Source organism: Aureobasidium subglaciale (assembly GCF_000721755.1).
Source record: "Aureobasidium subglaciale EXF-2481 unplaced genomic scaffold scaffold_18, whole genome shotgun sequence".
Lineage (NCBI taxonomy): Eukaryota > Fungi > Ascomycota > Dothideomycetes > Dothideales > Saccotheciaceae > Aureobasidium > Aureobasidium subglaciale.
In genome coordinates, this window is record NW_013566977.1 from 393,992 (window position 1) to 420,817 (window position 26,826).

General features: G+C 52.3%; 10 protein-coding genes across 10 annotated transcripts; 5 read left to right on the forward strand and 5 right to left on the reverse strand.

Annotated features, from left to right (window-relative positions):
* The first annotated feature begins 634 nt into the window (after nt 1-634).
* On the forward strand, nt 635-3,066 carry AUEXF2481DRAFT_355716 (uncharacterized protein). The gene is made up of 4 exons (XM_013486239.1): nt 635-712; nt 776-888; nt 1,185-1,280; nt 1,335-3,066. The coding sequence occupies exons 2-4, from the start codon at nt 802-804 to the stop codon at nt 2,700-2,702; spliced, it is 1,551 nt and encodes a 516-aa protein (XP_013341693.1). The 5' UTR covers nt 635-712; nt 776-801; the 3' UTR covers nt 2,703-3,066.
* AUEXF2481DRAFT_355776 (uncharacterized protein) lies at nt 2,956-4,817 on the forward strand. The gene is made up of 3 exons (XM_013486240.1): nt 2,956-3,976; nt 4,027-4,259; nt 4,320-4,817. The coding sequence occupies exons 1-3, from the start codon at nt 3,431-3,433 to the stop codon at nt 4,597-4,599; spliced, it is 1,059 nt and encodes a 352-aa protein (XP_013341694.1). The 5' UTR covers nt 2,956-3,430; the 3' UTR covers nt 4,600-4,817.
* A 218-nt stretch (nt 4,818-5,035) lies between these two features.
* Nucleotides 5,036-6,029, forward strand: AUEXF2481DRAFT_31605 (uncharacterized protein; the record flags this gene model as incomplete). The annotated part of the gene is made up of 2 exons (XM_013486099.1): nt 5,036-5,510; nt 5,587-6,029. 2 exons carry the CDS (start codon nt 5,036-5,038, stop codon nt 6,027-6,029), a joined length of 918 nt encoding a protein of 305 aa, XP_013341553.1.
* A 181-nt stretch (nt 6,030-6,210) lies between these two features.
* Nucleotides 6,211-7,278, reverse strand: AUEXF2481DRAFT_47716 (uncharacterized protein; the record flags this gene model as incomplete). Its single annotated transcript, XM_013486163.1, has 5 exons — nt 6,211-6,249; nt 6,307-6,461; nt 6,523-6,854; nt 6,913-7,161; nt 7,235-7,278. 5 exons carry the CDS (start codon nt 7,276-7,278, stop codon nt 6,211-6,213), a joined length of 819 nt encoding a protein of 272 aa, XP_013341617.1.
* Nucleotides 7,279-13,099: 5,821 nt separating this feature from the next.
* Nucleotides 13,100-15,367, reverse strand: AUEXF2481DRAFT_42392 (uncharacterized protein). The gene is made up of 4 exons (XM_013486142.1): nt 15,238-15,367; nt 14,884-15,178; nt 14,518-14,831; nt 13,100-14,460 (listed from the first exon to the last, which is right to left on the reverse strand). The coding sequence occupies exons 1-4, from the start codon at nt 15,291-15,293 to the stop codon at nt 13,446-13,448; spliced, it is 1,680 nt and encodes a 559-aa protein (XP_013341596.1). The 5' UTR covers nt 15,294-15,367; the 3' UTR covers nt 13,100-13,445.
* A 117-nt stretch (nt 15,368-15,484) lies between these two features.
* Nucleotides 15,485-16,680, forward strand: AUEXF2481DRAFT_7106 (uncharacterized protein; the record flags this gene model as incomplete). The annotated part of the gene is made up of 3 exons (XM_013486054.1): nt 15,485-15,530; nt 15,645-15,911; nt 15,962-16,680. 3 exons carry the CDS (start codon nt 15,485-15,487, stop codon nt 16,678-16,680), a joined length of 1,032 nt encoding a protein of 343 aa, XP_013341508.1.
* Nucleotides 16,681-16,750: 70 nt separating this feature from the next.
* On the reverse strand, nt 16,751-17,384 carry AUEXF2481DRAFT_42397 (uncharacterized protein). The gene is made up of 3 exons (XM_013486143.1): nt 17,241-17,384; nt 16,881-17,063; nt 16,751-16,822 (listed from the first exon to the last, which is right to left on the reverse strand). Exons 1-3 carry the CDS (start codon nt 17,258-17,260, stop codon nt 16,768-16,770), a joined length of 258 nt encoding a protein of 85 aa, XP_013341597.1. The 5' UTR covers nt 17,261-17,384; the 3' UTR covers nt 16,751-16,767.
* A 56-nt stretch (nt 17,385-17,440) lies between these two features.
* On the forward strand, nt 17,441-18,673 carry AUEXF2481DRAFT_31609 (uncharacterized protein; the record flags this gene model as incomplete). The annotated part of the gene is made up of 1 exon (XM_013486100.1): nt 17,441-18,673. One exon carries the CDS (start codon nt 17,441-17,443, stop codon nt 18,671-18,673), a length of 1,233 nt encoding a protein of 410 aa, XP_013341554.1.
* Nucleotides 18,674-21,236: 2,563 nt separating this feature from the next.
* Nucleotides 21,237-24,977, reverse strand: AUEXF2481DRAFT_7109 (uncharacterized protein; the record flags this gene model as incomplete). Its single annotated transcript, XM_013486055.1, has 2 exons — nt 21,237-24,345; nt 24,397-24,977. The coding sequence occupies 2 exons, from the start codon at nt 24,975-24,977 to the stop codon at nt 21,237-21,239; spliced, it is 3,690 nt and encodes a 1,229-aa protein (XP_013341509.1).
* A 441-nt stretch (nt 24,978-25,418) lies between these two features.
* On the reverse strand, nt 25,419-26,813 carry AUEXF2481DRAFT_67778 (uncharacterized protein; the record flags this gene model as incomplete). The annotated part of the gene is made up of 3 exons (XM_013486167.1): nt 25,419-25,977; nt 26,398-26,610; nt 26,665-26,813. 3 exons carry the CDS (start codon nt 26,811-26,813, stop codon nt 25,419-25,421), a joined length of 921 nt encoding a protein of 306 aa, XP_013341621.1.
* Between the last annotated feature and the right edge of the window lie 13 nt (nt 26,814-26,826).

Consider the following 26,826-nt stretch of genomic DNA (forward strand, 5'->3'; position numbering starts at 1 on the left):
GAGAAGCTCAGCTTTCCACGCTCGTTGGAACTCGGCTCTTTTCACGACGTGTCTCTCGCTTTCGCCTTAGCCAGTGGCCTGCTGAGTTACAGTTCAGCCCTTCCAGAAGCTGGTAGGGAACTTGTCCTCAATGGAAGACGCTTGGACATCCCCATGTTCCACTTTAATCTCGGTCGGATCAGTTCGTGAACTTCCTGAGGCTACCAAGGTGGAGCTTTGTCTACTTATCACCGCAGTGGTGTTTATTTGCGGTGTTGCGCGCACTCGTGTTCTGTATTCACGTTTCGCGGTGTAGACGTTTTCACCCAACGGCCATTGCCTCTCAAAAGAAGCAAGCAGTCTGAGTAACACATACAGCCGTTGCGACGATGCATGACTACGTCAAGAGACAGTGTCTCGAACAGAGGATTGTCGAAATGCTTTTTCGCCGTCCAATAATAACTCGCCCAGCCCCTTGTCACAGCTCCAAGTTGTTGAAGCTCGACTCTCAACGTGCTGCGGCGGGGAAAGTAGACTTGGCGTTAGTGTAGCTCTGTAACCCGATTCTGACAAGGCTGTGATTGATTCCGCTAAGAATTTATTGTTGTGTCGTTGCCCCGAACCCAAGGCGGAGCTGGCAGGTTATAAAGTCGATGATCCGACATAATCGTTTCAGCCGTCTTCCTTTCCTCTCTTCCCTCCTCCCTTTCACCTTTCCCTGAGTTGACCTTTTGTAAGCTTTGCCAATCGCTCGTTCCCTGTCTCCGTGAGCAGTTTCTAACACTCGAGCCCGAAGTTCAATTCAGTTTCACATCATACACAATGGCCTCCGAGATGGCAACCCACTTGAAGCCCAACGGCGGTGCTGAATTCGAGAAGAGACACCACGGCAAGACCCAATCTCACGTCGTACGTTGATTTCCTTCGACGAGTTGGCAATGACTGTCGCTCTGGACACCGTGTCTTTGTGTGGGTGCAGAGAGCTCCTGGAAGTGCACAGTGGATGCGCAACCTCCATCCACGCTATGGTCGGCTTCAAATGAGCTGACGTGGATGAGTTGACCTCCACTTCGCTGCTTGAGTTTTCTGACCTCACCCGCACAAATGGCCTCGTGTCCTCGAGTCCCGCACGGCCTGCCGTCGCAGTCAAAGAAGCCGCCAGCTCGTGCTTTCACTCTTGAAGCGTCACTAATTGCTCCAAAAAGGCCTTTGAGAACACCTCGACCTCAGTTGCTGCTTCGCAGATGCGCAATGCCTTGAACAACCTCTGCGATTCGGTTACCGATCCTGCTGAGAAGCAGGTAAGTTTAACAGACCTGGACGGGGATTTTCAATGATCTGACACAGCCAAACAGCGCTTCGAGACCGAGATGGACAACTTCTTTGCCCTCTTCCGCAGATACCTCAACGACAAGGCCAAGGGCAACGAGATCGAGTGGTCCCGCATCGCTCCCCCAAAGCCCGAGCAGGTCGTCGCATACGAGGACCTGCCCCAGCAGGAGTCCGTTGACTTCCTCAACAAGCTCGCCGTCCTCAAGCTCAACGGTGGTCTCGGTACCTCGATGGGCTGTGTCGGCCCCAAGTCAGTCATCGAGGTCCGCGACGGTATGTCCTTCCTCGACCTTTCGGTCAGACAGATCGAGTACCTCAACCGCACCTACGGTGTCAACGTTCCCTTCGTGTTGATGAACTCGTTCAACACCGATGCCGACACTGCCAGCATCATCAAGAAGTACGAGGGCCACAACATCGACATCATGACATTCAACCAGTCAAGATACCCCCGCATCCTCAAGGACTCGCTCCTGCCTGCTCCTAAGTCGGCCAACTCCCAGATCTCCGACTGGTACCCTCCCGGTCACGGTGACGTTTTCGAGTCGCTTTACAACTCCGGCATCCTCGACAAACTCCTCGAGCGTGGTGTCGAGATTGTCTTCCTCTCCAACGCCGACAACCTCGGCGCTGTCGTTGACCTCAAGATCCTCCAGCACATGGTCGACACCAAGGCTGAGTACATCATGGAGCTGACTGACAAGACCAAGGCCGACGTCAAGGGTGGTACCATCATTGACTACGAGGGCCAAGCCCGTCTCCTCGAGATTGCCCAGGTTCCCAAGGAGCACGTCAACGAGTTCAAGTCAATCAAGAAATTCAAATACTTCAACACTAACAACATCTGGATGAACCTCCGCGCGGTCAAGCGTATCGTCGAGAACAACGAGCTTGCCATGGAGATCATCCCCAACGGCAAGTCGATCCCCGCCGACAAGAAGGGCGAGGCCGATGTCAGCATCGTCCAGCTCGAGACAGCCGTCGGTGCCGCCATCCGCCACTTCCACAACGCACACGGTGTCAACGTGCCCCGTCGTCGTTTCCTCCCTGTCAAGACCTGCTCCGATCTGATGTTGGTCAAGTCTGACTTGTACACCCTTAAGCACGGCCAGCTGATCATGGACCCCAACCGCTTCGGCCCCGCCCCTCTCATCAAACTTGGCGGTGACTTCAAGAAGGTTTCCAGCTTCCAAAGCCGTATTCCTAGCATTCCCAAGATCCTCGAGCTCGACCATTTGACCATCACCGGTCCTGTCAACCTCGGTCGTGGCGTCACCTGCAAGGGTACTGTCATCATTGTTGCCAGTGAGGGCCAGACCATCGATATTCCCCCAGGTTCCATCCTCGAGAACGTTGTTGTCCAGGGTAGCTTGAGACTTCTCGAGCACTAGAAAAAAAAACTCATTCACAAGGCGCGCGTCATTATGGAACAGGTTCAAGAGACGCAGTAGATACCACGGAACATTCAGTAATTATTTCATCTTCAAGTCATGGCAAATTCATGCATTCTTACCCTCAACATAATCGCTGCCACGCTCTCAAACTCGTTACAACATGTAATTGATGGAGCGTCAAGGTTCAAATAATGTCGTTTCGGAAATTGCGGGATGCATCTACTGACCTCATAGCGGCGGATTCTTGAACATGGACGCGACGTTCGCAGACACGGCTTGGGTACCTAGGTGGGCAGATCATTCTCACGTAACAGTCAAGGCATAACTGCTAGGCCAGCGGACAATGGAGGGTCAGGTTTAAATTCGCTGGATATTCGCGGCTGCAAAAAAGTCTTGAATGACATAGATCATCTGCCAACTTGGTTCGGCTTGGCGCGGCAGTTTTACCTTCCCGAAGGCTGGACGATGATGAGTGTTTGGGAGTTTGTTGGCGGGCCTTTGAGCAAGTGTGTAACTCTTCTTTGTAGCATTTCCTCATCGCGCAAAATCGCTTGATGTCTGGGTGTATCTGAGTGCGGCCATGTCGCGTCGTGTCACCATTGTAACATAGTCAAGCCGCTCGATCTACTACACATCACCAGCAGCACCAGCAGCACCAGCCGCAGCCACAGCCACCAAGACCCCATACAGCTCGTCCTCGTCCTCGCCGTCGCCATAGCCCGGCGATGCAGCCGTTCCAGGGCTTCCCTGCTTCCGCATCGAATCAAGCACCCGACTCTCAATCCTCAACTTTGAACGCTTCCAATCACGTCCATCGCGACTCGTCGTCGGCCGACAACCGCGTTGTCCGCTCCATACCGCCATGGGTCCAAACCGAAGACGACAGTGATGATGAGTCGGTCGACCACCAGACACAGCGCCTTCTTCCTCTTGCCAATACCGTACCCGCCTCCCATCACTATCTTCCCGCACCGCCCACTCAGCACAAGGCCCCTGGCCGAAAGTGGGACCACATACGCTCTGCTGAGCCTCCGCTGTTGGACCAACCCATAGACACCAACCAGCAGCGATGGCTTCCTTACATGATGTCGGGGCCCCAACCGAGAGGTGTTCCTGGAGCGAGACTGGTCTCTGACGCCTGGATGGATGAAAATATGCCTCACCTCACTACTACTTGGACTGCTGCCGAGCCTGAGAAGGCTTCGGAGAAAACAAAAGGTCTGTGGTTGTTTACACCAGAGAGACGGTCAAAGACCTTTGCGACCATCAAGGTATTCAGATTCCCGGCACATGATTCCTGCCTTCTCTAACATGTCCGCAGCGTATCATTCTTAAGAATCCTTTTGTTCCTCTTGTCTTCCGTCTTCTTGTTCTCACCTTTACTGTCGCCGCGCTAGGCTTGGGCGCCAGAGTGTTTCACGAAGCCAACGCAGTCTACCGCCAGGGCAACGGTCCCTGTACCAAGCGCGCCTCGACTTATATGGCCATCATCTTGGACAGCATCGCCGTGCCATATATCGGCTACATCACATGGGATGAATACTTGAGCAAACCGTAAGCAGCCTCTCTCTGACCAGTCTTCTGAGCATCTATCCCTAACTACTGTTGTAACAGACTTGGACTTCGAAGCGCCACCGCCAAAGTCTCGCTTCTTCTAGTCGACCTGTTATTCATCGTCTTCTACTCATCAAACTTGTCCCTAGCTCTGGACGCATTGGACGACCCTCGTTGGGCTTGCTTTGATCACAACGAATCTCAGCTGTCAAATTGTCCCGCTTCTCCTCGTATATGTCGCTCACAGCAAGGTCTGTCTGGCGTTTTGGTTGTTGCTCTGATGGCATGGCTTTTTACTTTTATTATTAGTGTACTCAGGGTGGTGGAGCGTCTTCGTTAGCGAGGAAAGACACAACAGCATGTTCCTTTGTAATCATTTATGCCATCCTTACGTTCGTGTATCTATTTCTGTTCTTCTAGGCGTGTCTGTTCTTCACAGCCATCTTTTTCTGGACAACATCATCGACTCAAATTGAATGTCTCCAGATCTACTTCACATGACATGGAAGAGAATCGATCGGCATGGAGAATAAAACATGGCCGTCTGCAGGCCAATGCCGAGTGGTCATCAGATAGATTAACCGGGCTTTTCGAGGGTCTGGTCCTTGTATAAGCCACGAAGCTCAGCCACGCAGAACTAAGCCGCCCAGACGTCATTCAATTGATACAAACGCATTTCGCGACTCTGTTTGCTTTCTCATTCGCATCGTCAACAGCGCCCAGCTCACACGCGCCACGACTTCACGAGCAACTGCTTCGACGTTTCATTACCCACCATGAGACTGTTCCTTCTCCCCATCTCGACGCGGCGCACGCTCATCTATTGCGATCGAGTCGCAACCCAAGTCACCACCACTGGAAAACTATCGTACCACGACCGGATCGTCAACAAAGCAAACGAGACGTGGGCATCATGGGAAAACTCGCCAAACAAATACAAGAAGAAGCTTACCGATTACGGCAACGTCGTCTTCAACCGCATCTCCTACGAGGAATGGGGTCTCAAGACCTTGCCATCATCTACTGCCGATCTTACGCCCACTGAGATAGTCTTCCCTGGCCGCTTCTTGGATCAGAAAAAGGTGCCGGAAGTTCTGAGAACTCTTGCTACAGAGAGACAAGGCTTGCACAAACAGAGGTTCTGGGGCAGTCTGATCGGCTTGCCCTTCACGATCCCTGTAGGACTCCTGCCCGTCATTCCGAATATCCCGGGTCTCTACCTCGGGTTTCGCGCATGGTCACACTTCAAAGGTCAGTCTGTCAGCTTTCTGTCAACCTGGCCAGATGATCAATCTCGCAAAATTGCAGCTTGCTGACTATCTCTTAGCACTATACGGCTCGAAATATCTAGAGGCTCTGATCAACAGCAAGGAGTCGTTAATAACAATGTCTCCGTCAAAGGCTCTGGATGATCTATACGTTGCAGGCTTGATACAGCCTTCTCGAGAACACTCCAGAAAAGCGAGTCAACCGTCAGAAGCCGAGTGTCAAGAGGTTGCTGACCTGGTCGCACAAAAGACCAAGACTGACGTGGCTGATGTCATGCTACTCAAACGATGGAATGGCAAACTGCTAGCCGAACAATTTGGCCTTCCGGGTATGGAGCTCGAGATCGAGAGAGCTGTGGCACAAGTCGAGCAGAGCATTGAGGTTGCGTCTGCGGCACAAGTCCAGAGAAACATCGAAGCTGCGTCCGCGGTATTAGGCCCGGCGAAAGATACCACCACGGCCACAACGAAGGAGACGCTTTCCGGTGACGAGCGAAAATAAGGAACCGAGGGTATTATGCTTCCAATCTCAACTCTATTCGTGCTTCCTCTAAGTTCTGGATCCCGACTCTTCTATTTCCAGCACCCATTTAAGCTTATCGTTGTTGTATTCGAGACTAGGTCCTGAGGCTGGCACAGAGGCACCTCTCCTGGAGCTATGGGGGCGCCACATCTGGACCCTCTTATCGAGCGGTATATCCTCCATCGACTGGCAGCGCAACCTGCAAAATGGTCAGCACATATTCTGCAATAGCCAGCATGTGCGTCATGGCGCATACTCCTGTTATCCACGAAGAATCCTCTGAAGCCAGAAACACAGCCGCGCGTGCAATGTCATCCGGGATACCCAATCCACGAAATGGATGCAAGCTGATTATGTGATCTTGCGTTTCGTCGTCCATCATCAGCTCGCTTGTCATTTGGCTTGAAGTCCCTGTATCCATCGTCAGTATACATTGGTGCACCCCAGATACCCCACACATCTCCGTACTCACATCCAGGACAGATACAATTCACATGGATCCTGTGAGGAGCACAATCCAACGCGACCGCCTTCGTCATGTTGACTATTGCACCCTTGGAAGCACAATAGCTAGCGAAATTGCTCGTCCCCACCAGTCCGAAGATACTCGCGACGTTGACTATCCAGCCACGATCACCGTTCGGATGTGCATCTTGACTGAGCATCTGCCTCGATGCATACTTGCAACCAAGAAAGACGCCCTTCGAATTCGCCTGTTGTATGTCATCCCACAAATTCTCGTCTGCGGTCCAGATAGGTTGTAGTGTCTCTAGATCGAAGGTGACTCCGGCATTGTTGACGAATCTGTGACACGAAGACGTTAGCGAATACGACATTCACGTGAGAGCGAGTTTGAGCTCACATATCGAGTCGACCATAATGAGAGACGGTGGTTTGCACCAAATTCTGTACCTCCTGGCTACATGCGACGTTCGTGCTGACGAATATCGCAGTGCCGCCGGTCCTGAGTATTGCGTTGTGAGTAGCATTATCACTCGAATCGCTGTCGCTATCCGACGATGACTCCGAGTCAGCGCACACGACATGTGCACCCTCGGCCGAAAACCTGAGTGCAATCGCTCGACCAATTCCTGACGATGAACCTGTGACGCTGTTCTCCGTCAGCTTTTGGATAGGATCATTGGAGCGAGCCATCTTGCTAGAAGAATCTGCCAATCACTTACACCGCTATCTTATTCTGCAGCCGTCCAGAGTGCCCATCATGCATCGTCGCCGAAGACATTCGCGCCTGTTACTTTGTCGACTATCGGGGTATTTCTCGTGTTTGATCCTGTAAGATTGGGGTAGTTGCCCAAGGTCGTCGCTCGCACAGAAGCACCTGCCACCGTACGAACGCCAATGACCAGCTGACGTCGGGCGTCTTAAAGAACCATGCGTGCAGTCCAGATCCGATGGTTTGTTCGAAAGTCTGAGCTCGTTTAACGACACCAGGGCATGAACGTCTTGGCTCTGGCTCTTGCCAATCACTTCTGATCACCCCTGCCACAAAGCCGATGCTAGGGCTGAGTACGACCTCTACAGATGGTGTGTAATGTTTGTTGACACTGTTCGAAGGGGGATCAAGGCTTCTCAACTCGATATGATGGCGGAAAAGGGTCTGCAGGTTATGAACCAAGATTGGACCAATGGTTGGCACGAGTGATCAAGTTCCGATTGAGTAGGACAGATGGATAAAGATGCGGCTCGAGGACCCACAAAAGGGAAGCTGCGATGGAACGTTCCCATCATGACTGAAAGGCATAGTCAAGAACTGCGTCGACTCAGCCGGCACTGGTCTTCTGCCCAAGGTACGCGTGGCTTGAAAGGATTACATACACCTAAACCTACCAACGGCGCCCTTGCGGGGTGGCTTGCATTTCTCGGTATTTTCGCTTGCGCCGCCGACGAAACTCTACGAATCGTTGACGATCGACCGGCAGTTGAATAATAAGGTATTTATTTGGAACATGTGATGGACCCCAAACCCTTTGGGTTCATGCAAGCGGAAAGGGGCCGACAGGGCTTGGAACGACTCGATGACATTCGTTGCCAACATTTGACGCAGTTTGCAAGGTTGAACGAGGGCCATTCAGGTGAACAGAGATCTGCAGGTATGGGCCGTGGTGCTATCGGATTGCAAACTTTCTGCTTTCTGAGCTGTTCTTGACCATCTGGAGCCGGGCACGTTGAGCCTGCCTGTAGGCTAGTGTGATCCATAGAGCAATGATCTGCACGCATTCACAGTATACGAGGAACGATCCCGCTTGAGATTCGATGCGATTGATGAAAAGCCACTGTCAGCTCTATCTTGTCAAGAGCAGATACCGACCAGTGAGTGTCAAAAGCCTTCCATGTCGTCTTGAAATTGACTTGATGATTCGCGGTATGGAATCCCTTGGCGACTGAATCCTGCCAGCTATATCCGATGGTGCCGACTGAGCGCGGCTAGGTCACGCCGTTTGACGATGGTTTTGGCAGTCAATCTGAGATCCGGGTTTAGGCCTCTTCCGGCGGCTATGAGCTGGGTACTCGCAAGTCCCTGATAGCATGTCCTACTTTGTGCATACAATTTTTTGATACGCACCCATTTCAGGTTACCACACTATGCTCTGACGGTGCAGAGTGACGATAGGGCATGCGATGATTTAGCGTGCCATCCTTCCATGGCTGCTCTACATGACTGCTATCTTGTAATATCTTGCTTGATCTTCCGTTGCTCGTACATCTTCATGAAGTAAGATTCGGCCAGGCGGTTCTTCCAAGACAGTTGACGAATAGGCGTTGTCGAGGTTTGACAGACTAGTGTAATCCAACCACTCAGCCACACCTCGAAGCATGGTGCAACGTCCTGTCTTAGAGTCTGCGATCTAGGGCAAGCTTGATATCGACAGAAAGCACTCGTGGCAGATCGTGACAGGGTTTTAAGATGGAGGTTGCGTCTCTGAGATGTGATGCATTCTTACAACCGTGTTGCAAGTGCGAGAACAGCCTGCGGCGCTGGTCGAGACAATCGATTTGTGTTGTGCTGCATAATACAAAGCCGCGTCGCCAAGCATGAGGAAATCTGGCAGTCTGGCCAGCAACCACACATGGCTTGAGCGTGTGTCTCGCGAGACTCAAGAGTCGAGACGCGTTGGGTAAATTTCTTTTGCAGCCACCTGCATGCGTCGGCCGATTTTACAAGAAAGTAGGGACATTCAAAGTTCGCACCATATGGTTCTCGAGAGCCCGAATAATAATACGTACGCCTCGAAGACGGATGAATGCAGATCCATCAGCTGTGGACGGCAGAGACACTCTGATGTCGGGTCTACATGTATACTGGTACTCCAAATCTCGGTCCGCACGCCGTTCAACTTATCACTCTGAGACTTGTCGGTCTCTTGCCCAGTGCCAGAATCTGTCATGCGTATTGCTGCATCGAGGAACAAACTGTACGAGACATGACACCAGTTAAGAAACATCGCTACGCCGAATTTCTCTTTGATCTCGGAAGTAATCCTCCCTATTTTGTTACAGGCTTTATCTTGCTCCGCATCGTCGTGATGGGAGTCTAAAGTAACATGGATCATGTTACCCGGACAGGACGGAAAACGAATCAAGAGATTATCAGAGCAGCAACTGCTGTGGTTTGGCTAAGTGCTTGTTCGTCGAGAAGCTGGACATCTCGGTGATAGCACTTGCTCCAGGACGCTAAGCACGTCATTGTAATGGACAACGGGTAAGTCTTTGACCGTGACGCAGTTGGAACCTGGGTAAGTATACCATTTTCCAAGCCTAACCACATCTGGTTTGCCGTCTCATCATCTACACCAGGGCCTCCAAACGACTGTCGGAATCGGCTCCGGCACCGACCGAGTGAAGGTCTTATGGTTCGGAAATGAACTGTTGAGCGGTTATGATCGACTGGAAGTCCCACTGACTAGTTATATCCGCAAGACCGACCGACGTCCTTTGCAGAGGCGGCTGCAAGCCAAAGCGCCAGTTCGCCGAAGTCGCATTGTTTGCTCGATCATCATTAGTACAAGACGTGGATCACACTAGACACAACAAGATAAGCTGCTAAGCGGCTAGCCTAGCTCACCTCTTTTCACATGTTGTCAACACACATTTGTTTTCCACCTCATCTATCACATGCAACCAACAAAGCGCTCGAGACGATGTGTGTGCCATAACCCTACGAGGAAACATGCAGTGTTAAGGTCATTCGAAGAGAGCTCCAACACTCCTGGCTTGCAAAACTGGAAGAATCTGACGAGCGCATATGCTTCTCAAAGAATTAACGAGCTTACGCCGTATTTGTATCGCTTTACTCGTCCTGAGAATCAAAGTCAGTCGATACCGGTGCTGCAGTACCCATCGGATCAATCGACTCCAAAGCACCCAACGATGGGAATGGCTCACCAGAATCACAGTCTGTCGAGGACATGGGTAAGATCGCGGGCCAGATAAGTTGGCGGTTGAGGGTTACCATCCCACACTCCGGCTGGCCCTCCAGTTACACTGCAAATTCCAGACATGCACACGTCGTTATCCGTGGAGATATTACTCTACAAGGGATCGAGCTTCTGATCTAATCAGCAATTTGGTCAATGCTCAGTCTTGCCGAAACCTGTACGAAGTCCCTGATGAGTTCGTGAACAAGTACTTGGTGCCATGATTCATGAAACTCGAGCTTGTGTGTGGCCACAAATTGCCAGTGCGTCGATCCCTGCACTGCCAACTCCCAATACCGAATTCTCACGGGCGTGCAAATCATCCTCGACCACGTACCATGATTACATTTAGAGAAGGCAATCCTGATGCTCGCAAAGAATGTCTCAGCACTTGCTTGGTTATGCAATCTAGAGAAATCCCCAAAGCATCCTTTCAGCTGTCTAGTGTATTGCGAACTTCTCTAGGAGACCTGAACAAGTCTATTGTACCGACGGTCCCACTTCGAACATCCAGCGGCAAGAGCGGTGAGACGTAGTGGCGCTGTGTGTGATGATATCCTCCTGCGCGCTTGCAACAGTCGGCATTGGCAGACAATGTTAAGCGAGAAGAGTCGATGTCCAGACTGGCAATGACTGGATATCATGCTGGACAAGCAGGCCAACTCGCGTATATTTTGCTTGAGCTGGCACAGGAGACCATGGAAGTCCCAAATTGATACCTACATGTTGCACGCTCGCATGATGGATCAGCCGGGTATTGAATCGAGAGCTCTTCAGCATAGCATGCTTGAGCCCGAACACCTCGCATTGTGCTCTGATCTGTGCTGGCTGGTCCTTAGGCCACAACTTCGAAGCTTCCCCTCGATCTCGTCGACCGTTCCGTGGAAGGTCAGTGACCATACTCATTGTCTAATGGCAACGCCGTGAAGAAGATCGTTGTATAGTATACCCCACAGATACTGCACGAGGCTCAGTCCCTCAGCTCTCGAGCGATGAGACAATCTATGCATGTCAATATATTCTGCCCTGGTCTGCACGCGCCTACAGAACATGATAAAGGTTATAGGCGAGTCGCTTCTCATTTGAGCCTTCGTAATGCTGAAACGGAAAGTCCACTACAGGGGCTCGGTCCGATACCGACGATAATTCGATCACGGAGGAATGCTTGCGAGGGGCGTAGATCGAATGACATTGGAAATGTGCGAGGCTGGAAGAAAGGTAGTTGTTGAGAATGTATATGCAGTGGACATTAGAGAACCAGGAGGCTCGACGGCAGCCCCGAAAACGTCTCGGTTCACGAGTCAGACTGTAGCCAAGAGACCTAGATAACATGGTCGATTGGCTGCAAAGCATGACACGGTCACGAAGATTGCGCCTTCCGGAAGAACTGCAACATCGCACGCACGCGAGTAGGAGTTACGCCCCGCCGGGCAAGTCTGTCGAAACTCCAACTGCTGTCGATTTTATGCGTGGGGCCATTGGAACCTTGAGAAGCTGCACCACAAACGGTCCACCGGGTCATGGTCACGAACTACAAGCCGCGGATCCAAGAAGATCCCATCATTCGGAATTGGAAGCCGGACTTTTTGCCTCTTTGCGGCCCTTTAGCCAAGGCTCGAACAACGTCGCTTTGTTGAGTTTCTGGTCTCTGGTCTTCCAGTCTTTTCTCGGTTCAGCCAGCCTGTTGTTTGACACTGTCCCGGACTATGTGCATATCTTCGGAAGAGGGCTGGATTCACATCGGCGGCTGCTGGACCTCGTTTGCACACGAGAGTAGTAGCAAAACAACCTCTTGGATGTCACCAGCACTCCACCCGATCAACCGGTCGAGTCACGTCGGCCGAAGCTTGAGAGCAGGTGAACCGTAAACATGTCACATGTGGTCTGAGTAATACTGTACTTCACTCGGTAACTTTACAGTGGTGGATTGTTGGATATGCAGGGCCGGTAGCTTTTGTTGATGAGAAGTCTGTATGAGATGACTGACCTTCTCTTTTTGCTTATATACTCGCCCGGACTCACTCGAGGTCTATACAGAATAGGCAAGTGACACTCGAGACGAGCATATTCGGTCATCTGGTTGCAGGCGGGCCTGTTCCAAACCTGCTCGCACAAATCATCGCAGTCGATAGAGGTCACCCATTCCATGGTAGCGACAAACGAGGATGCATCATTGCACTATGGCTCAAGCAAGACAAAGTCTGACGATCGTTGACAGTCAGCTTAGAGAAGCTCGTAATTGCCCACTCTGTCTTCTCTTCGCCGAATTCTATCCCCTAAGCCATGTCGGCTGATGATAAAGCATGCAAAGGCTCCATTCACCTGGGACTGTTTGACATTTGAACTTACTGCAACTGCAAATATGAGGATGTGATACTTGGCAGTCTGAAAGCTTCCAGTTGGACAAACCTACGAACGACACTCGATTTCCTCGCCGCGGTATGGTTTCAATCTTACAAGACGTCCAGAGGGATATTATACCAATACCAATGAGCTCAAGACAGAATTAGTCGGCCCAAAGGCTCATATGTTATGAGACCATGTGGATATGATGCTGGCGATCTATCGCTGATGGTATGACCCTGGCGGTGTCACCCATAAGCTGATTGATCGTCTTTTTCGATCTTGCATGAAGAGGCCACACCACTTGTTGCTCCTAGAGACAATCTGGATAGAGACTTTGAACCAACGGTATGACATTGGCTGCAGTGAAACTTGCTCTCACTCGCTTCCCTTACATCCAGGCGTGCATACCGGGTAAGGCCTCACTACAGCGGCCATTCATAAATGGAGACAAGTCGTTTAACCAAACTATACAATAACACGCGACCAAGTGATTAATGAGATAGGACATGCTCCAAGATCTGCGCTTGCTGTCAATCCTGCCAAGAAGGCAGCGCTATCTATCCTACAAAATATCCCAAGTCTCTGCCTCTGCTCAAACAAGTGTATGATGCATCTAGCCGGCGTGCTCAACAATCTCGCTCACAAGCTTACCGTCCTTGATGAAGGTACGGAATTGTTCAGGAAGGGGGCACTCCTTGTAATCGTCCTGCTCAGTTTGAGGGGGTAGATTGACGTTGATACTGGCGCACTTGGATGTGTAGATCTCAGTATTCAGACTGTCCTTTGAGAGGTAGATAGAGGCACCGTCGACCTGATCGAGCATGACGGTAGGAAGGCTACCAAGAACCTGCAGACCAAAGTTGGGGCACTTGATGACATCCACTGACGAGATGAGGTCGTCAATGACGAGATTGGTGCGTATGCAGTTGTCGATACTGATGGCGTTGGCCTTGCCAACAAGGCGAATGGTAGCGTTCTTGCACTTTGTGATGAGAATAGATTGAGTGACGGAAACGTCAATTTCGATAGGAGCGTCAGCGTCCTCGAAGTTCTCGATGATCCACTTGTTGCCATCGAGCTCCTTCTTGGGGTCCTTCTTGGGTGTAGGCTGAGCAATGCCCTTTCCACGAATGCTGTCGGGCTTGGGCTTGAGCTCAGGACCCCTACTACGGCTGCGTGTGATGCCGTCTTGACTTTCTTTCCGGTCGGTGACGGTAGAGCCAGCACGCAATGAAGGGTTTTTGTGTGTCATCTCACTCTTGTCAACCTTCCTCAGGCCAGAGGTGACGGATTCGCCTCGGTTGAGCTGATCGAAAACAGCACCCATATCACCACCAGCAGACTTAGCAGCGGGGGCTGGACCCGGTGGTGGAGGAGGGGGAGCGTTGTCGAAAGTGGGAAGTGGCGGCGGAGGTGGAGGTGGAGGAGGACCTCCTGCACCACCAGGTGGAGCGGGAGCAGATTGTGAGGGCGGAGCAGAATCGGTTGGAGCGTCCTTGAGGGCCTTTGCGAGGTCCATGCCTTGAGGATTCCAAGTGACACCAGCGGGGTAGTGGGCGCGGATGTAGGCCTGGAGATTCTTCCAGATGGCGTAGTATGACTGAACGTATGCGACGTGTTTAGGATCCCTGCAGAAGAGTCAGTCTTGTGATTGGCTCGAGAGCAGGCGGATGATCGAGACACACTTCTCCTTGTATTCCTTGAGCACTCTGTTGCCGAACAGCTGTACACCACCCAGGATCTCGCCAACGTAGTCGGCAGGCTTGCCCTCGAAGACGACCCACTGTAGGCCACCCATGCCTTCGGCGACCATGTTGAGTTGATCCTTGAAGGGCGAGGCGCGGTTCGAGTCCTTGATGTCGTTGACAGTGCCCATCTCTTGCTGCAGATGCTTGATGAGCTCCGAGAAGGCGGGCGAAGTCATGTCAGGCTTCTTTGCCTTGTTGGCTACGACGAGGTATTGGCGCTGAGCAGCAAAGGCACGAGAGACGGCGTGGGCCTGCAAGGGGGTCAATGGCGGCGCTTGAGTGTGCTTCATACCATGTCTGTACCTGGCTCTCAATGTTCTTGTCCAGACCCGAGGCAGACGATACAAAGTTGGCGACATGCTCGTCCATCAGCTTGTCCATCTCCTGGACAGGCTTAGGGAGAGTTGAGGTCGGGGCGGCGGGTGGTGGTGGTGGAGGGGCAGCTTCAGAGGCATCTCTTGCGATACCAGGGAGCTCGGGGGCGCTGGAAGAGCCGGGCAGATGAGTGGCTCCAACATCGGCGACCGTGTGCCTGGGCTGGTCAAACGAGGCCGACGAGGTAGCAATGTCTTCTAGACGGGATGTCGCAGCCTCGAGTCTGGTGACGAGCGTCAGTTGGACGTGTGCTTCGGAGCCAGAGGAAGTCGCCAAACATACCGCTTAATCAGCGTCGTGAGGTTGTGCATGCCGAGGTTGCTCGTAGTCGTCGCCATGCTGAAGACGTGAATTGGAGAGGGAGGAGTAGGGAGTTTGAGGATGCTAAGGTGATGCTATTGTTGGAGCCCCGGCCTGCCACTCCGCCAATTCAATGCACGAGCCAGACAGAGCGACAAGCCACTTCAACATGCTCGTCATCGCAAGAGAACCACAAACATCTCAAGCCTCTTGGCATCTTGCTGCAACCATGTCGCATCCCATTGATTTCTGCACCACGGGCATGTTCATCATTGGTAAGTCGTTTGATTTGTCCTTCTCTGTCTGTCATGGGCCCAGATAAGCCCTCTGTTTATGCCGAACACTCGACTACGCTCAACACATGCCCCTGCTAAGTCATCTGATTGCAGATGACATCTACCCTGCCCCATCTGCTGCTGACCAGACTCCTTTTGTAAATATCCCTGGTGGTGCCGGAACTTACAGCGCTTTGGGTGCTCGTTTGTTGTCTCCATCTCCTCAGTCCAAGAGAGTTGGCTGGGTCGTGGACGCCGGCCATGACTTTCCCAACTCATTACGTGATACGATCAATTCTTGGGACACTGCCGTCCTCATCAGATCGCGCGACGCCTTGACAACCAAAGGCTGGAACGGTTATGGCGCCAATGAACATCGCGGTATCTTTGAGTCTTCCTTCCAGCCTTGCTTCTGCTAAACCTAGTAGCAGCCTTCAAATATCTAACGCCCAAGCTTCGTATCACTGCAGACGACCTGTCACCCCACTTACTGACCGCAAGATCCTTCCACTTGATCTGCGCTCCAGCTCGTTGTGTCGACTTGGTCCAGACCATCAGATCTCGAAGGGCCGAGCTTGGACAGTCTCTAGACCGCCCTGTGTTCATATGGGAGCCGGTACCTGACCTCTGCGTACCCGAAGAACTGGGCAACACCATCAAGGCACTTGAGCATATCGATGTCATCAGTCCAAACCATGCAGAACTTTCAGACCTCTTCTCAGTCGTCGGAAACGCGGACTCTGGACTCGTAGACCGAAAAGTCATCGAATCATGCAGCGCGAAACTGCTATCCAGCTTGTCTAGTGAGCGAGCACGAAGATTATCAGTCGTCGTAAGGTCTGGCAAGGACGGATGCTACGTGGCATCGTCGGACAAGCAGGTATGGCTTCCAGCCTATCACGCATCGTCTCCAGACAAGGTTGTCGACCCAACGGGTGGAGGCAATGGCTTCCTAGGCGGATTGGCAGTCGGACTCGTCAGGACAGGAGATGTGATCGAGGCATCCAAGTGGGGCAATGTAGCAGCAAGCTTGATGATCGAGCAAGTGGGCGTTCCGGTGTTGCAGACAGAGGGTGGGGTGGAGAGATGGAACGGAGTGGTGGTTGCAGAAAGAAAGCAGGAATACTCGTTGCGATGTATGGAACAGTAGTGGTATTGGGTCAAGGTTTTGGAACGGGCACAAAGTACAAAGATGCAGATCCCCCCCAAACTCCGATTAAAAGCAATTGACGACGGCTTACTCGTCCTTGTTGGCGAGCGACCTCTCGTGTTCGCGGATTTGACGGCTCCAGCTGTTTCGGTGGTCAGTTCTCGTGTTTGGGTTGCCATGATGTTCGGGGCGTTCAGTACTATCTGCTGGGGAAGAAGCGGCCTTGTTCGGGCATCTTGTAGCGGTGTTCACGGTCGGCGCTCAAGCTGAAGAAGACACCGGCAACAAGGACGACCGAGAGGCCCATGACGGCAGTGTTTGCTTTCCAGTTCTTGGGCTGCGAGTACCAACCACCAGCGGGTGACCAGACGTGCTTGGGGTAGCTATAGCAAAGTCAGAAGCAGTAGATGCAGTGTGCGACGAGAATTGAGCAAGGTCGAGCGGAAGGAGCGACAGATGGGAAATGATGGGGAGTAGGTGGGCTTGTAGGCGGACGTGTGTTGAGCAAGACAGTCGAGACGGGAGTGAGCAGTGTGGATAGCGAGATTCGACCAACGTACGGGATCTTGTCGCCAGCCATTTTGGGATTGAACTGAGAGGAGAGTGAGGCTGTATTGTCGACTTGCTGGTCGTGAGCAGGTCGCGCTGACCATTGAGCGGGCATGGAAGCCAAGACTTCGAATGTGGACCGTGCTCGGGCGTAGTTGATGATGTCTGGCAAAAATCTTGCCCGGCGACGACGAGGTCCAATTGCACCACCATGAAGCGCATTGCAAGCCAACAAATGCGTCGCTCTCTGCTGTCACCGCGCCCAGACCGGATACTCTCGTCCACCTTCAGCAACCCGCTATATCGCCGCTCGTTTGGCCTGTCCACCCGCCTCCGACAAGATGCTCCCGTGACAGCAGCACCCGCCGTCGCATCGGAACCTGTCCTCGACACTCCTTCTACCGCAGCAGACTCTGCAAGTGAAGCTCTCCGAGCCAGCCGCAAGATCTCTGCCAAACTCAGTGCCCTCCACGCCCGTCTGTCGCTGCCACCGCGTTTCCCGACTCAGACTCTGGCACAATGTCTAGTGCATCCTTCGGCCGACCGGCGCGCAAACGCAAACAACTCTTCGCTCGCTGTCATCGGTCAGGACGTCCTCGCATACTACACTGCCGAATGGCTGCTGTGCAATTACCCCCGCCTGCCCATGCAGATCCTGTTCGCCGCTCAATACGCCTACTCAGGGCCCCGTACTCTCTCCGCCATGCGTGAGGAATGGGGTGTAGAGCCTGTCGCTGCTCCTGGTATCGAGGTCGATCCTGGTCTTCTGCAGTTCACTCGCCGCCAGCCTGGAAATGCCATGGCCGAGGGAGGAATGGCTCGCCTCAAGGACGCGACCTCTGCCGACAACAAGCCTGCCACCCGCCGCTCAAACGAACAGTGGAACTACCGCCGTGGTGTCTCTTCGCGCATTGTTTACGACAACCAGTTCGGTGACTTGCAACAGAACGGATCCGACCCTGCGACTGCCCCTCAGAATCCTGATGCCGTCACCATCGAAGACGCTTCGGCCAGCTTCGTCAACGCCGTCTTTGGTGCCCTCTACTTGCACGCCGGTGCCCAAGCCACACAGGCCTTCCACCACGCCCACATCCTGTCGCGCCACATTCCCTTGCACACCCTCTTCGATTTCACCCACCCCACTCGCGACCTCGCGCGCTTGTGCCTACGCGAAGGCTTCGAACCCCCAGTTGCTCGTCTACTCTCAGAGACTGGTCGTCACTCTCGCAGCCCTGTTTTCGTCGTTGGCGTTTACAGCGGTAGTGACAAGCTAGGAGAGGCCGCCGGTTCGAGCCTGGATGAGGCCCGCGTGCGTGCCGCCGCCGCTGCTCTCCGCTCGTGGTATCTCTACACCCCTCCTCGCGAGAACATTGTCTTGCCCAGTCAGTCGTCCACGGCCCAATGGAAGCCTCAGATGATCGACATTGGCGAGATCGTCACTTGACCGCTTTAACGACTTGTAAATTCTTTGTACCATTAGTTATACCAGCGTCCACAGGCCAGAGGCTACCGGACCATACCGATCCGATCTGGATGCTCTGTTTTGTCAGCCTCTATGCATTCGACCATTTTCGAGCATTGTACCTGTGGCGCCTCAAAGAGCTGGGGAGATTCTAACTCCTCTTGTTGTATTCTCTGCATACGGATAGGCGTCAAGGGATGGTGGGCTGTCAATTTATCAGGAGTACATACAAATATCCCTCCAACATCTAGGGATTTCAATGTGTAAATATCCATCTCCTTCGCAACCATTTCATTTAACATCTCGTATGCTCTCTCTCCACCTCTGTTGATATTGGCGGTTGAGACGGTTCATTAGTTGCTCTGCGATTTTGAGGGAAGCCTTGAAGAAGACTGTCAGATCTCCATCAGCTATTGAACATACTCATAAGTCATGCGTCGACTGGTGGTGAGCATGAGCAACCCTTACTGAGACGGCCGACCATCTCCAACGCCAACTCATGCCCGTGACACACACTCTACCGCATAAATGAGTCGAGGAAAGCTTTACCACAATGCGATTAGCTCTAATCGAATATCAATGTCGATGAAGCCGAGGTCCTTTTTACAAGACCCTCTTGCTGTTTGAGGCCAGTAGTCCCTCGTTTTGGCAAAGCATCGCACGTGGTTTCCACGAGAAAGTCTATATTACTCCAGCTGCTGACCAAGTTGTTCACTCCTCGTTACTTTGAATGCCAGCTCTGCTGATTTGCACTCTTGCTTAGAAACGGGAAATTGGTGTAGGTGACTCAGCATGGTGATATGTTTGTGGGGTACTGCTTGTCAAGAAGTCGTTCACCTCCCAAAGTCATCAAGACTGGGTAGTGATCAGAGAGAATCCTTGTGGATGATTCGTGATAGCATTGTAAAAGACGACAATTCAACTAATCATAAATTACACCAGAGCCGGGAGCATATCAACAATGTTATGTACTGTCTTTTGCTTGGTACGGCAGGTACACCAAAAGCTAGAAAGTCGGCGCACTTCGACATCGGAGCACCCCACAACATCCAGTCCGGATGACTTTGTGCGGTGTTTCCTTTTGGCCAATCTTGATCCTTCCCGATTCGGCTCATGAGGGTCGGATGTCAGCCTATAGGGCTGATAGTGGCATTGTTAGTCGCGACGAGGCTTGATTAATATGGTACTTGTCAGTCGAAAGGCGCGTAGGATGGTGCCTTGTCAAAACGTCGGCGACTCTTTGTGGAAGTCAGAGGGCGCAAGAGTCAAATCGAGTACACGGGGACTCGTTGTGGGCTCATACTTGCTGAGCGGTCGGGTTATATATATATATATATATAAGCGTGAGGTAGGTCTCTGTTGTTGCCTGGTGTATACTTCTCAAACAGCAACATTTCCAGTCGATCATCTTCATCACACCATTGTACCATACAGTGTACCTTGTTCTGTTGCCTATCCATCATCGGACCACAGTCATCTTCTCTCGACCATATCCTCTCGAACAGTTCCACAAAGTCGACCACCTGTTGCACCAATACAAACCACATACAACTACAGCACACATCCATCCATCAAAACACATACAAGATGCCATCCAACCCCTTCAGCCGTCTTTCAAGCTTCTCTAGCTCATCAGACACGGCCTCAATCACCACAACATCCTCCTCTTCATCCTTTGCGAAGCTCCTGCACAAGAACACACCCTCATACTCCACCATCAACACCTCAACACCCGAGACGAGTACACCCAAGACCAAGGATGGCTTGTCACCAGGGGAAAAGCAAAGGCTCAGGCAACAAGATCGTATGAGTATGCAGGCACTGGCCACACATGCTGCTCTCCGCTAGTTTGATGCTGTTGCTCCACCCCGACCTCTACACTATTGGATCAGAGGTGCAGAAGACTTGCAGCAAGCCATGGCTTCGTTGTGTATGAGGAGGCCCCTTTAAGATGTCGGCTTCTGTTCGCGCTACAGCATCCAGAGAGACAATGTTAGAAAGGCTAGATGTCAGAGGACCGGTCGAATGTGTTTGGCCTTGAACAAATTTAATGCATCTGCGCAATGATCATCTTAATTCTTTCATCTTTGCTCTGAGCCACAGTCTCTGTGATCTTACCACTCAACGCATGTGTTTGAGACGAGTATTGCCATGCTAATCATAGCCATTGCCCACAGCCCAATTGCGCAAAATAGGCAGTGGCACACCAAGCTAGCCGCCTTGAGCAGCGAAATGCTGGATCGCTCTTTCCTTCTCGTTTTAGGTCACCGAATAGTAGATGCGAAAACTGCCAACAACATGGATATGCACGTGCTTTCAAAGAATTTTTGACAGTTCGAATCGTGTACACATTAAAGACTTCTTCTACTCCTAGAGCGCCACCCCGTCCTTTGCCTTTTTGTGATATCATGCTGTGTCGTCCGAACCCGGCCCCCTGAACCATGAGATCGAAAACACCAAAAAGTAGAGAGACCAAGTGAAAGGAAAAAAGAAATATATCCTACCATGACTGATGAGTGTGCCTTTGTGATCCATGGAATATTCCTCAAGCGCTTCGTTCTCTGCGAGCGATAAAGTAGACGATCAGGTTACGTGCGCTCTCTTGTAAGCCATTCCTCTCGAGCATACTCCAGAATTCGCTCTTTGTATCGTCTTGAGTCTCGGGGTTGGATGGCCAACTCATGTGTAGCTGGGTGGCTAATTCGACTGATGACTTGCGTACTTCGGCGTCCTTGGAGCGTAGGGATACGACTGCGATACGAGCCGCACGTTCGCCCAATTCCTTGGATAGTGGAGCGGCACTTGCAGTTGTCGAGGCCAGCAGAGCAGCCAAGTTGCGGAGTGCGAGTGCCATGGCCTTGTTCTTACGCACTAGGCTCTCGTCGCCATGTCTAGCCTGAATAGCTGCAACAGCGCCATCGAGCTCTTGCTCTTGCGTTTCGTAATCCGATTCTGCCACGCAATGTTCAAGCCACTCGATTATGGCCTTCTCACCTTCGTCAGGGTGAATTTTGGCCACCACATCGCTAGCCATTGCTTCCAGATCTTTGACCAACAGTCCGGAGCCTTCGACGTTCTGGCGTGCATCGAGTGCTCCGATTAGGGCGCGAGAGTACCAACGTCCTGCAGCAATCCACTTTCTATACGGTTGTTGCTGCGCATTGAGCACTGTTCTCATCACACTAGTGGCCTGTCTTCTGAGCTCTTGAGAGTGACGCACGTTGGGGTTCGCAGCAGCATCCGAAGACTCCACGATATACTCCAACAGAACACTGCACAAGTCGTCGAAACGTCTTCCTTCTTCAACAGAGCCAAATATCTCGCCAGACTCGGATGACCTTATCAACTCGAGCACTTTTCTGAAGCCGTGTGCGTCAAGAGTGCGTCCTCGAATGCGTTCGATACCCGACATGAGCAACTTCCTAGAGCGCAGAGTCTCAGATTTGGTTTGTGGACTCTGCGGTGGAGAGTCTCCCGTCACATGCGTCTCGTCTTGGTTGATGTTCTCTGCAATTGCGGTTTGGCTGAATTCGTTAAGCGGAACCTCACCAAGGACACTTCGAACGTCTTGCGAGTGTCTTGTCTGTTGCGCTTCTGGCGCTTCTACGCCCTCCATGAACGGGTCTTCGTGAATCTGGAAAGCAGCTTCCTCGGGCTGAGGGACAACGGACTCTATGTGAGCAGCTGGGGCCAACGTGGGTTTTGGCGACGACCCAGCGCTTGTGTCCTTCGTAGAGAACGCTTCACGCTGTGGAGTGGCCTGGCGGCTGGTTGTGATGGGCGAGTCGGTTCTATCTGACGCCGATTGTGCGTTTTGTGGCACCGGAGGTTGATGCTCGGTCGTAACATCGACTGTGGACAAGTGTGAAGCACGGCGCTCGAACACGGGTACCTGCGACCTGTGTACGGTGGGCAACTCCATAGTAAAGGTGTCATCAGCAACCACAGGGATCACACTATCCACAGATGTTGAGCTGTTCAGAGTTGATCTACGGAGAGTGGACCGTGGAGAAGTAGGAAGATGGCTCCTGGCTGAATTTGGAGATGTAGGAAGATGGCTCTTGTACGAAGAGGGTACGAATGAGGCGAACTCGTCTTCTTTTGGTGCCACAAGCTCTTCTGCTTTGCTGTCTCTGCTTGAAGGTCGGCTTCTGCTGGCAGCTGATTTCGGTGAGAGGTAAGATTGGCGGAATGGACTCAGTGCGGGACTACCTCTATCCGGGTGATGCTTGCTTCCCGATGTACTGGTATAGTTGGATGCAATGTCTTGTCGAGGACTAGTGACAGGACTTTTGACCGATGGTGTTTCAGGCCTAGCTAGTCTACGACTTGCATATGGATCTGCGGTTGCGGGTCGCGCGATCTCTGGACGTCTGACAGGTCGTCTCGCAGCTCCAGACATTAATGCATTAGGTCTTGTGTTGGTGGAAGTGGAAGACGAGGTTGATACGGCAGAAGGGACACGAGCGGCAGAAGCAGGTGGTCCAGCGGGTGGCTGACGGGCAGTAAGATTATTGGATGACTTCGTTCTCACAGTAGCTGGTGAGACAGTAGCCATCGCAGAGTTAGGCCGGCTTTCAGTCTGGGCCTTCTTACGCGCTGCTATGATGGCATCTCGGACGGAAGACTTCGAGGCCGCACCTGCTCTGCTCACCGTTGATGCACGAAGAGTCGAAGCACCAGTTGTAGACGCATTCGGATTATGCGCATGTTTCTCGAGAGCGATCTTGGCCTTTGGGTCAAGAGTATTCATGATGAGCTCGGCTCTATTGGGCCAAACTCTAGCCAAAGCCCAATAAGTAGCTCTCATTGCCTCCTTGACTTTCGGCTGTGAGTCGTTGAGGCCATGCTTCACGCACTTTTCAGCAAGCTCGAGACCTCCTGTGCTTTCGAAGTGTGACTTTGCACCAGCTTGTCTACTGATAATGGTGCGAAGCCAGCCAGAAGCGAATGTTCTAGGTTGCACATTTTTGTCTTGACAGGCGATCCAAACGTGTTGCATGGTCCGGATGTTGTATGAAACGTATTGGTAGATTGTGTCGACTGTCTGGTTGCCGTTCTGTGCGGCAATGTTTTTCGTGGCGGCGCACAGCTTGATGAATGTCTGCAGGTAGATCTCGACCATTGGATCGAGGGCTGGGCCTAAGGTTCTAGCCAGCTCCTGCACCATGTGACAGCCGTTACTAGAGGTTGTCGTCCGTAGCGAAGTGGCCACCTTGATTATACCGGCCTGCATTTGTTTCATGGAAGCCATGAAGAGGGTGTGATAATCGGTTGGTGCGTTTCCTTTCAGCAGTCGTCTCATCTTGGTAACATCCTTGTCGCGGTTTACCCAATTCTCTTCGCTCTCTCGGCCCTCGAAGTGAGGAAGCATGTCACTGAAAGTATCCTCGAGCTCTCTTTGGGAATGTACGAAGATGGGATCCATGGGGATCTCCTCTGGTGGAGGTGCGCGAGCGGCTTCACTATTGATGCTCTCGGCGAGATGAGGATCAAGGACAGGAAGGGAGCGAGTGGACTGCGACATGTCGTGTGCGGGCGCCGAAGACTTTTCTGACTCGATTTGTGTAAGGATCTGGGATGCAATGCCTGTCCGGACACCGTGAAGATTCAACTGTTTCTTCAGATCTGCCTTTGCGCGATCCGGAGCAGTACTAAAAGCATAGTGTTAGAATTGCGGGCGGATTGCGGTTCGGCGGACGTACCGGAATAGATCAATCAAAGCACTCTTTGCCGAATCACGAACTGCGCCGTCATGGTCTTCGAGATTGGCTACCATCAGCGGTACAAAAGTCTTAAAGGGCAGTGCTTCGTCGTGGTTCATGCGCACGACCCAGTGCATGGCCGTGTCCTTTGCGCGGGCGTTTGCGCCAGGGATGACTTCGTCGCGGATGATGTGCTCTACATCTTGAGGGCAAAAGTGCCAGGCATCGGCAAAGGCTTGTGAGGCGGCGCTGCGGTGGTTCTCGCGGAGGTCGGCCAATCTCTCTTGCAAGGCGACAAAGAGCTTAGGCACGTGTTGGACAATGGCAGTGCCATCGGGGTCTTGGATCTTCAGGCGCTTAATGAGATGACCCAGAGTGGTAAAGGCGGCAGTGGCGAGGGTGCTGGAGGCTTGCTGGGTCAAGGCGACTCGGAGACACTCGAAGATGATGGGCTGGGCGCTGTCGGGCACTCTGTGGTGCTTGATGTCGGACTTGAGATTGTTCAGCTGCGTGAGTTTGGCATCCGAGGCGGCCGACGAGCGTTTGAGCGTCGTCAACAGAGTCTGCGCCTGTTGGTCCATGGCGGCGCAAGGCGGACGTCTCGAGAGAGTCGAATGTCGAGTGTCGGGGTCGGTTGGCGCACAAGATGCTTGTCGACAGAGGCGCGGCCAAAGATGGGCGTCGCTGTTGTTGTCTCCCCGCTTCGATAAACAAGACCATCCTTGATCCTGGTCAATTCTTCCTCTGCTTCCAGCCGCTGTGCGCTTGTTTGATCATCTCCCCCTTCCAGGCTCCGGCCTATGACTTGCATACCTCCCTGACCTCGTCTCGCAGTCTCATCTTGCACTCACTTCTACTACTACGACTTGTGAAGCAGTCTAAAACTTGGTCTCTGACGCAACCTTTGGTTGGCGCATCTTGTCGCGCTTATCATATCGCCAAATCTCTGGACTTTAGTGAAGCCCATCACATCTTCTGGACATAATTCTGTATTCATTCGTATATACATCTGACAACATCGTCTACGTGAAAATGATGCCGCCATCAACTACCTGACACTGGCCTGTCACATAGTCCGAATCATGGCTGGCAAGGAAGGAAACGAGCTTGGCCACATCTTCCGGCACAGACACTCTACCCAGTGCGATCAACTCATCCGTATACTTCTTGATTGTTTCGCCCTTCTTGATCACTTGACCTAGGTCGTTGCCACGTTTCTTACCCAGCTCCTCGTCGATAAGATCCCACATGGCCGTGCCGACAATGCCCGGAGCATAGGAATTCACCGTGATGTGATGCTCAGCCATCTCCATTGCATACGCTTGCGTGAGGCCTCTGACAGCCCACTTGGACGCCGAGTAGTGGGAAAGCAGAGCGAATGGCTTGAAGGCAACAATCGAAGCTGCAGCTATCATCTTACAAGGTGCCTCGGCCGTGGCGTTGCCCTGCGAGATGATTTGTCGTGCCGCAGCGCTATAGCAATTCTGTACACCGAACACGTTGATTCTGAACATTCGTTCAAAGTCTTCTGTAGTCAGGTCCAGCAATGGTTTGACTTGGGCGATACCGGCATTCGCGATCCTGCGACCAAAAAGAGTCAGCAAACAGCCAAAAACAAGACATGCTCTTCCGCCTGGGCTTGAACCAGGAACCTCTCGATGGACTGCAATCTGATCAATTAACAGTCGAACGCGCTAGCCAATTGCGCCACGGAAGATGTGAAAGCAGAGCCTCTTTCGTTTGCCTTGGTGGATGGCTGCGAACTTTTACCGTATATGAAGCTCAGACCAAGTGAAACGGCCGCTGGTAACCGACGCTAAATGACTGCGGCCACGGAGGGACCTTGTACAGTGATGAACACATAGTTGTGAAAGAATTCGGCGCTCATGTGTTCTACCAGCAGTCCTTGCTCTTGCATGAAGTTCGAGTGATCAAGACCAACTCTTCCACAATCTCGTGTTGATAGTGAAGGATGAGGGAGGGCTCTCTTGTAAGACTTACATCGTGTTCAAGGGGCCAAGCTTTTTGACGCTCTTCTGAATGACAGCTTCAACCTGCGAGAGATCCGATACGTCGCCAACAGCGCCAATAGCGTTGACACCAGCAGACTTGACTTGGGAGACGACATCGTCAATGCCTTGCTTGTTTGCTTCGACGTCGTTGATGCATAGATCGTATCCGTCTCGAGCCAGACGGAGAGCAATGGACTTGCCGCTATCACAAACATCAGCATGGAGTAATAGGGTGACCAAGGTCAGATACAATTACATTCCGCGGCTCGCACCAGTGATGATGGCAGTCCTTTTTTCTTCTCTCTGCAAAGTGCTCGCAAAGCCCCTAGTCTGGGCCAGGCTCCGTGGAATTGTGGCCGAGGCGACAGCCTGCCAGGCAGCTCTGGATGTGAATCGTGCAACCATGATGATATGTAGA